Consider the following 10000-nt stretch of genomic DNA (forward strand, 5'->3'; position numbering starts at 1 on the left):
TACCTCTACCTCTACCTCACCTCACCCAACACTAATGACCTCTACCTCACCTCCACCCTACATTACTTACCTCTACCTTACCTCATCCGACATTACTGACCTCTACCTCACCTCCACCCTGCATTACTGACCTCTACCTCACCTCCACCCTACATTACTTACCTCTACCTCACCCAACATTACTGACCTCTACCTCACCTCCACCCTACATTACTGACCTCTACCTCACCTCACCCAACATTACTTACCTCTACCTCGCCACACCCCAACATTACTGAACTCTACCTCACCTCCACCCTGCATTACTTACCTCTACCTCACCTCACCCAACATTACTTACCTCTACCTCACCACACCCCAACATTACTGACTTCTACCTCACCAGTTGAGTCTTTATAGAGTTATGGTGTGTCTTTATAGAGTTACAATGTGTCCTTATAGAGTTACAGTACCTTTATAGAGTTACAGAGTCATAATATTAATGGCAATATTGTGGGTTTATATAAAGGCAATATGGGTGTATATGGCAGTAATATGGGTGTTTATGGCAGTTATGTGGGTATATATAAAGGGAATATTAGTGTATATGGCAGTAATGAGGGTATATATAAAGGTAATATGGGTTTATATGGCAGTAATGTGGGTATATATGGCAGTGATATGTGTGTATATGGCAGTAATGTGGGTATATATAAAGGTAATATGGGTATATATGGCAGTAATATGGGTGTATATGGCAGTAATGTGGGTATATATAAAGGTAATTTTGGTTTATATGGCAGTTATGTGATGATATATAAAGAGAATATGGGTGTATATGGCAGTAATTTGGGTATGTATAAAGGTAATATTAGTGTATATGGCAGTAATGTGGGTATATATAAAGGTAATATAGGTATATATGGCAGTAATGTGGGTATGTATAAAGGTAATATTGGTGTATATGGCAGTAATGAGGGTATATGGCAGTAATGTTACAGAACGTTTTTGGCTTCACTCTTCGCAGCACCCTTTTGGAGAGTGCACTGGTGTGAACCGGTTTGATGTTCAGTGTCTGTAGTGGAGTGGATCAGTGTGTTGGCTGTTGGATGTGTGCAGGTTAGTGTGCTGGAGTTGGATGTTCACTCCGAGTGTGTACGTACGAGGGAAAGAGGCCTCTTGGTCACATTGATATTCAGCACACACACACACACACACACACACACACACACACAGCGACAGGTCTAAAGTGAGGCTCTTTAGTGGAGTTTCACGCTCAGGCTCTCTGTAGCTGTGCGGAGTGAGTGAGCAGGACTGCACTTAAACTCCACTCACTAATCTGCAGCTGATCTCCTCAGCCCGGCTCCAGACGTTCTGAAGAGTTCTACTATCTGTGAGTTCACAGGACCGCAGACATTACTGACTGCATTATCTCCTGTAGATCCCCTGTGATGTTTCCAACTTCAATCACCTCTGCTTACATCCTGTTTCACTGTGTCTGACTTCTCTCCATCAGCGCGAGTGAGTAGAGGAGATGTTTATCATGGCGAGAATTTGATGGATAGGGTGGAGAATTTGATGGATAGGGTGGAGCGTGTTCTTGTGTCCGTTTAAAATCCGAACAGAAGCAGGTAGAAGCTCAGAAACATGTCCACACAGTCTTAAGAAAAGTGGTTCTTCAAGGGTTCTTTGCTAAAGACAATAATTCTGTGGTGCTGCGTTCACATGGTTAAACAGTTCCTATTCATGACAGAGAACCTTTAGGAAGCAGATGTTTTTTTATAAATGGTTCTATGCAGCAGCTAAAAACCTTTTCAGTACTAAACAGAACCCTTTTTTTCTAGACTGTTCCATTGAGACTCTCTATGATGCAGAAATTCTTGTAGATCCCTTTTCTTAGCACTACATAAGAATTCACTACTGTTACATGTCAAAGAACCCTTTTGAGTACTAGATAGAACACTTTTTTCATATAGTGCTTTGTTCTACTGTCGGATCATTTTTAGGTCTCAATTTTTAAATTACACTTTCAGCGTCATTGGAAAGAACCCTAGCAGTGTAATCATGCTTTTTTAAGTAGTTATAATGTTCTTCTCTGTGATCTAGAACCTCTTGTAGATGTGTTTAAACATCCAGAAAAAAGGTTCAATAATCCAAACTGTCTTCCTCGATCTCAAAGGGACCAACAGTCTTGTCTAACGGAGTACATGCTGTCAGGGTTGTTGAATGTAAGACATAGGAGATAAGTGTGACGGCAGTGGGCTGAATGTTTGCGCTGGTGTTCTGACCGAGCTCGTTCACTCTGTCCTTCACAGACACTCTCAGAGCACAGACTGGGCGGACGTCCTGGCGAGAAGCACCGTGGAATACTTCTCTTTTTTTTTCCTGGGCAGTTCCTGCCCGAGATGTTCTCATGTAGACACGACACCCACCCAGGATACCCCGCCCCATGACAGACCCCTCTCGGTAAAGAGGCTCCACGGTTGGATTTGTTTATTGCCTCTGTTCTTTCCTTTCCGTCCAGATTCTGCCCTTCCCTTCACCCCTCGTCTCAGCTTCTGCCAGCATGACGACGGACTTGTACGCATTCCTGCTCGTCTACTCCCTCATGGGCGTGTCTCTGTACCTCCACAAAAGCTCTGCCCACAACTCTAACCCATTCTCTGGCCAACAGACCCCACCCCCTGACCCCTGTTACGATGATACAGGCTCCCCCCGTCGTTGTATCCCAGAGTTTGTGAACGCGGCATTCGGACAGGACGTAGTTGCGTCGAGCGTGTGCGGACGCCCTGCTTCTCGTCACTGCGGTGTTGTGGAGCGCGAACAGCGCCCCCCCATGCGCTCCTGTAGCACCTGTGATGCCTTGGACCCTCGACTGGCCCACCCTGCCTCCTACCTCACAGACCTAAACTCAGCCCACAACCTGACCTGCTGGGTATCAGAGAACCTGCAGGGGGCACCGCTGAATGTGACGCTCACGCTTTCGCTGGGCAAGAAATTTGAGATTACCTACGTCAGCCTGCAGTTCTGCTCCCCCCGGCCCGACTCCATGGCCATCTACAAGAGTATGGACTACGGCCGCAGTTGGACGCCCTTTCAGTTCTACTCTTCCCAGTGCAGACGGGTTTACAACCGGCCGAACAGAGCCGTGATCACCAAACAGAACGAACAGGAACCGCTGTGCACGGACAGTCACACTGACCCGTCGCCACAGAGCGGTGCTATTATCGCCTTCAGCACACTGGACGGACGTCCGTCTGGAAAAGACTTCGACTCCAGCCCTGTTCTGCAGGACTGGGTGACTGTCACCGACATCCGGGTGGTGTTTAGCCGCCCGCAAATACTCAGAGAACTGCCCCCACCAAGCAGAGAGGGGCAGGATCCTCCTGGTACACTTGGGATGATGCCCACCTACTACTACGCTGTTTCTGACTTGCAGGTGGGTGGCAGGTGCAAGTGTAACGGCCACGCCTCCAGGTGTGTTAGAGAGAAAGACGGAAAGCTTGTGTGTGACTGCAAACACAACACTGAGGGTCCGGAGTGTGACCGCTGCAAACCCTTCCACTATGACCGGCCCTGGCAGCGTGCCAACGCCCGCGAAGCCAACGAGTGCCTGCGTGAGTCACACACACACACACACACAGACACCATGCCAAACCACTCAGATAGTAACATATATACACTCTAACACTGGCTGAGCTGCCTGTGTGATTGTATAAGAGTAGTGAGAAGTGTTGTTACACCCACTGAGTAATCAGAGAAGACACACACACACACAGGACATCACATCTCTAGTTAGCGATTGCTGAGCAATGAGGGGAATTTTGATCCTGATCTCTTTCACTCATGTTTGAACTGGAGTCTAAATCTGGAACATCTCAGAACTGCAGTATTAAAGTTCTGTCTCAGACAGACAGAGACGGGCACTGAGACCAGCGCAGACAACACTAAAGACACAGCATAGAGACTAATCCCACAGTAGCTAGACTATTCTCACAAGTCAAGTCTAGCAAGACAAAGAAACCTTAGGAGGAACCAAGGCTTACCATACCTCCTCAGATCAGACCCAGTTATAAAATAATATAACTATATAAATATATAAATATATAAATAATATATAAAACCACCTTCAGCACTCTGCAGATGTGCTCAGTACCAGAACCACTGATAGGTTTGAAGATGTGGAGTGCGACTGGGGATGTAGGGTAGGTAACCAGTCTGAGACGGGTCGCAGGAGAGCCCAACGGTCAATCTTCCATCAAGTCAGACCAGATAAGTGGGCAGTCATTAAATGGGAAAAAGGTGGGACGACAGCTCCAGCATCTCAGTGTACTACAATTCCCTGTGTCCTCGAACCCCTGGACCTGCAACCTTTATCTAAGAAACATTAATCACCAAAAGCTGAACTAAACAGATGAGTTTCAGCCTAGATTTAAAGACTGAGACTGTGTCTGAATCCCGAACCTGGACTGATATTGTCAGATGTTCTAGCTTTAGTAAGAACCCTGGCTGCAGTGTTCTGAACCAGCTGAAGTTTATTGAGGTTCCTGCTGGAACAACCTGACAGTAGTGCATTACAGTAATCTAGCCTTGATAATAAAAGCATGTACTAGCTTTTCTGCGTCCTGTAGAGATGAGGAGTCTCTTAGTTTAGAGATGTTCCTAAGCTGCATAAAGACTGTTCTACTAATATCAGCTATATGTTGTTCAAATGATCTGAATAAATGATAATGTTAAGAACCAGGAATAGCAGACAAACCAGCCAGACTTAACAGCAAGAACCTCTGTTTTGTTACAGAAGACTAAACCCATGGTATCAAGATCAGAATAAAGATGAATTCTGCAGTACAGAGACTAATCCAACAGAACTCTAAAGTCTGGGGTCAGTCTCTGTACTGTTGGATTAGTCTCTGTAAGGTTGGGTCATGTTCTGTACTATTCAGTCAGTCTCTGTACTCTTGGATTAGTCTCTGTAAGGTTGGGTCATGTTCTGTACTATTCGGTCAGTCTCTGTACTCTTGGGTTAGTCTCTGTACTGTCGGTTCAGTCTCTGTAAGGTTGGGTCATGTTCTGTACTATTTGGTCAGTCTCTGTACTCTTGGGTTAGTCTCTGTACTGTCGGTTCAGTCTCTGTAAGGTTGGGTCATGTTCTGTACTATTTGGTCAGTCTCTGTACTCTTGGGTTAGTCTCTGTACTGTCGGTTCAGTCTCTGTAAGGTTGGGTCATGTTCTGTACTATTGGGTCAGTCTCTGTACTCTTGGGTTAGTCTCTGTACTGTCGGTTCAGTCTCTGTAGGGTTGGGTTAGTCTCTGTACTGTTGGGTCAATCTCTGTACTGTTGGGTCAGTCTCTGTACTGTTGGGTCAGTCTCTGTACTGTCGGGTCAGTCTCTGTGCTGTTGGGTCAATCTCTGTACTGTTGGGTTAGTCTCTGTACTGTTGGGTCAGTCTCTGTGCTGTTGGGTTAGTCTCTGTACTCTTGAGTTAGTCTCTGTAAGGTTGGGTCAGTCTCTGTACTGTTGGGCTGTTGGGCCAATCTCGGTACTGTTGGGTCAGTCTCTGTACTGTTGGATAGTCTCTATATTGTTAGGCCAGTCTCTGTAGTGTTGGGTTAGTCTCTGTATTGTTGGGTCAGTCTCTGTACTGTTGGGTCAATCTCTGTACTGTTGGGTCAGTCTCTGTACTGTTGGGTCAATCGCTGTACTGTAGGGTCAGTCTCTGTACTGTTGGGTCAATCTCTGTACTGTTGGGTTAGTCTCTGTACTGTTGGGTCAATCACTGTACTGTTGGGTCAGTCTCTTTACTGTTGGGCCAATCTTGGTACTGTTGGGTCAGTCTCTGTACTGTGGGATAGTCTCTATATTGTCGGGTCAGCCTCTGTACTGTTGGGTCAGTCTCTGTACTGTGGGGTAGTCTCTATATTGTTAGGCCAGTCTCTGTATTGTTGGGTCAGTCTCTGTACTGTTGGGTCAATCTCTGTACTGTTGGGTTAGTCTCTGTACTGTTGGGTCGACCTCTGTACTGTTGGGTCAATATCTGTACTGTTGGGTTGGTCTCTGTACTGTTGGTTCAGTCTCTGTAAGGTTGGGTTATGGTTACTTTTTGTAAGGTTGGGTCAATCTCTGTACTGTTGGGTTAGTCTCTGTACTGTTGGGTCAATCGCTGTACTGTTGGGTCAGTCTCTTTACTGTTGGGCCAATCTCGGTACTGTTGGGTCAGTCTCTGTACTGTGGGATAGTCTCTATATTGTCGGGTCAGCCTCTGTACTGTTGGGTCAGTCTCTGTACTGTTGGGCCAATCTCGGTATTGTTGAGTCAGTCTCTGTAGTGTTGGGTTAGTCTCTGTAGTGTTGGGTTAGTCTCTGTATTGTTGGGTCAGTCTCTGTACTGTTGGGTCAATCTCTGTACTGTTGGGTTAGTCTCTGTACTGTTGGGTCAATCTCTGTACTGTTGGGTCAGTCTCTGTACTGTTGGGCCAATCTCGGTACTGTTGGGTCAGTCTCTGTACTGTAGGATAGTCTCTATATTGTTAGGCCCGTCTCTGTAGTGTTGGGTTAGTCTCTTTATTGTTGGGTCAGTCTCTGTACTGTTGGGTCAATCTCTGTACTGTTGGGTTAGTCTCTGTACTGTTGGGTCAATCGCTGTACTGTTGGGTCAATCTCTGTACTGTTGGGTCAGTCTCTGTACTGTTGGGTCAATCGCTGTACTGTTGGGTCAGTCTCTGTACTGTTGGGTCAGTCTCTGTGCTGTTGGGTTAGTCTCTGTACTGTTGGGTTAGTCTCTGTACTGTTGGGTCAATCGCTGTACTGTTGGGTCAGTCTCTGTACTGTTGGGTCAATCGCTGTACTGTTGGGTCAGTCTCTGTACTGTTGGGTCAGTCTCTGTGCTGTTGGGTCAGTCTCTGTACTGTGGGGTAGTCTCTATATTGTTAGGCCAGTCTCTGTAGTGTTGGGTCAGTCTCTGTACTGTTGGGTCAATCTCTGTACTGTTGGGTTAGTCTCTGTACTGTTGGGTCAGTCTCTTTACTGTTGGGTCAATCTCTGTACTATTGGGTTAGTCTCTATATTGTTAGGCCAGTCTCTGTAGTGTTGGGTTAGTCTCTGTAGTGTTGGGTTAGTCTCTGTATTGTTGGGTCAGTCTCTGTACTGTTGGGTCGATCTCTGTACTGTTGGGTCAATATCTGTACTGTTGGGTTGGTCTCTGTACTGTTGGTTCAGTCTCTGTAAGGTTGGGTTATGGTTACTTTTTGTAAGGTTGGGTCAATCTCTGTACTGTTGGGTTAGTCTCTGTACTGTTGGGTCAATCTCTGTACTGTTGGGTCAGTCTCTGTACTGTTGGGTCAATCTCGGTACTGTTGGGTCAGTCTCTGTACTGTAGGATAGTCTCTATATTGTTGGGCCAGTCTCTGTACTCTTGAGTTAGTCTCTGTACTGTCGGTTCAGTCTCTGTAAGGTTGGGTCAGTCTCTGTACTGTTGGGCCAATCTCGGTACTGTTGGGTCAGTCTCTGTACTGTAGGCCCGTCTCTATATTGTTAGGCCCGTCTCTGTAGTGTTGGGTTAGTCTCTTTATTGTTGGGTCAGTCTCTGTACTGTTGGGTCAATCTCTGTACTGTTGGGTTAGTCTCTGTACTGTTGGGTCAATCGCTGTACTGTTGGGTCAGTCTCTGTACTGTGGGATAGTCTCTATATTGTTAGGCCAGTCTCTGTAGTGTTGGGTTAGTCTCTGTAGTGTTGGGTTAGTCTCTGTATTGTTGGGTCAGTCTTTGTACTGTTGGGTCAATCTCTGTACTGTTGGGTTAGTCTCTGTACTGTTGGGTCAATATCTGTACTGTTGGGTCAGTCTCTGTACTGTTGGGTTAGTCTCTGTACTGTTGGGTCGACCTCTGTACTGTTGGGTCAATATCTGTACTGTTGGGTTGGTCTCTGTACTGTTGGTTCAGTCTCTGTAAGGTTGGGTTATGGTTACTTTTTGTAAGGTTGGGTCAATCTCTGTACTGTTGGGTTAGTCTCTGTACTGTTGGGTCAATCGCTGTACTGTTGGGTCAGTCTCTTTACTGTTGGGCCAATCTCGGTACTGTTGGGTCAGCCTCTGTAGTGTTGGGTCAGTCTCTGTACTGTGGGGTAGTCTCTATATTGTTGGGCCAGTCTCTGTAGTGTTGGGTTAGTCTCTGTAGTGTTGGGTTAGTCTCTGTACTGGTGTGTTAGTCTCTGTACTGTTGGGTTAGTCTCTCTACTGTTGGGATAGTTTCTGTAAGGTTGGGTTAGTCTCTGTAAGGTTGGGTTAGTCTCTTTACTGTTGGGATAGTTTCTGTAAGGTTGGGTTAGTCTCTGTATTGTTGTGTCAATCTTTCTACTGTTGGGTCAGTCTCTTTACTTTTTGGTCAGTCTCTATATTGTGGGGTCAGCCTCTGTACTGTTGGGTCAGTCTCTGTACTGTGGGGTAGTCTCTATATTGTTGGGCCAGTCTCTGTAGTGTTGGGTTAGTCTCTGTAGTGTTGGGTTAGTCTCTGTACTGGTGTGTTAGTCTCTCTACTGTTGGGATAGTTTCTGTAAGGTTGGGTTAGTCTCTGTATTGTTGGGCCAGTCTCTGTAGTGTTGGGTTAGTCTCTGTAGTGTTGGGTTAGTCTCTGTACTGGTGTGTTAGTCTCTGTACTGTTGGGTTAGTCTCTCTACTGTTGGGATAGTTTCTGTAAGGTTGGGTTAGTCTCTGTAAGGTTGGGTTAGTCTCTTTACTGTTGGGATAGTTTCTGTAAGGTTGGGTTAGTCTCTGTAAGGTTGGGTTAGTCTCTTTACTGTTGGGATAGTTTCTGTAAGGTTGGGTTAGTCTCTGTATTGTTGTGTCAATCTTTCTACTGTTGGGTCAGTCTCTTTACTTTTTGGTCAGTCTCTATATTGTGGGGTCAGCCTCTGTACTGTTGGGTCAGTCTCTGTACTGTGGGGTAGTCTCTATATTGTTGGGCCAGTCTCTGTAGTGTTGGGTTAGTCTCTGTAGTGTTGGGTTAGTCTCTGTACTGGTGTGTTAGTCTCTCTACTGTTGGGATAGTTTCTGTAAGGTTGGGTTAGTCTCTGTATTGTTGGGCCAGTCTCTGTAGTGTTGGGTTAGTCTCTGTAGTGTTGGGTTAGTCTCTGTACTGGTGTGTTAGTCTCTGTACTGTTGGGTTAGTCTCTCTACTGTTGGGATAGTTTCTGTAAGGTTGGGTTAGTCTCTGTAAGGTTGGGTTAGTCTCTTTACTGTTGGGATAGTTTCTGTAAGGTTGGGTTAGTCTCTGTATTGTTGTGTCAATCTTTCTACTGTTGGGTCAGTCTCTTTACTTTTTGGTCAGTCTCTATATTGTGGGGTCAGCCTCTGTACTGTTGGGTCAGTCTCTGTACTGTGGGGTAGTCTCTATATTGTTGGGCCAGTCTCTGTAGTGTTGGGTTAGTCTCTGTAGTGTTGGGTTAGTCTCTGTACTGGTGTGTTAGTCTCTCTACTGTTGGGATAGTTTCTGTAAGGTTGGGTTAGTCTCTGTATTGTTGGGCCAGTCTCTGTAGTGTTGGGTTAGTCTCTGTAGTGTTGGGTTAGTCTCTGTACTGGTGTGTTAGTCTCTCTACTGTTGGGATAGTTTCTGTAAGGTTGGGTTAGTCTCTGTATTGTTGGGCCAGTCTCTGTAGTGTTGGGTTAGTCTCTGTAGTGTTGTGTCAATCTTTCTACTGTTGGGTCAGTCTCTTTACTTTTGGGGTAGTCTTTGTACTGTTGTTTCAGCCTCTGTAAGGCTGGGTCAGTCTCTGTACTACAGAACTTCTTCTTTACCCTGATCTTCATACGTTAGTGTCTATAGTCTTCACTCTAATGCAGAAACTAAACCTAAATGTGTGTGTGAGGAGTGTGTGACTGAATGTCCAAATGAAATTGTATTTTTCTGTAGTAGTTCTCACACAGACACACACACACACACACACACACACACCTAGAGTTTCCTCACTAGTCCATTTGACGTCCACTTAACCTGTCAAAAAATGTGTTTCTGTAGCGGTGCATGAGGA

General features: G+C 45.8%; 1 protein-coding gene across 5 annotated transcripts in view; it reads left to right on the forward strand.

Moving 5' to 3' along the window:
- The window catches only part of ntn2 (netrin 2), a 41391-nt gene that overhangs the window by 3548 nt on the left and 27843 nt on the right, over positions 1–10000 (forward strand). For 2 of the 5 annotated variants that reach the window (XM_072679185.1, XM_072679190.1), the window contains exons 2-3: positions 1421–1500; positions 2295–3596. In XM_072679185.1, coding sequence (XP_072535286.1) covers positions 2546–3596 — 1051 coding nt within the window. In that variant the 5' untranslated portion in view covers positions 1421–1500; positions 2295–2545. Of the gene's footprint in view, positions 1–1300; positions 1373–1420; positions 1501–2294; positions 3597–10000 lie in introns of those variants that run through there. The other 3 variants (XM_072679187.1, XM_072679189.1, XM_072679186.1) reach the window with 3 other exon arrangements.

Source organism: Salminus brasiliensis, chromosome 5, assembly GCF_030463535.1.
Source record: "Salminus brasiliensis chromosome 5, fSalBra1.hap2, whole genome shotgun sequence".
Classification (NCBI taxonomy): domain Eukaryota; kingdom Metazoa; phylum Chordata; class Actinopteri; order Characiformes; family Bryconidae; genus Salminus; species Salminus brasiliensis.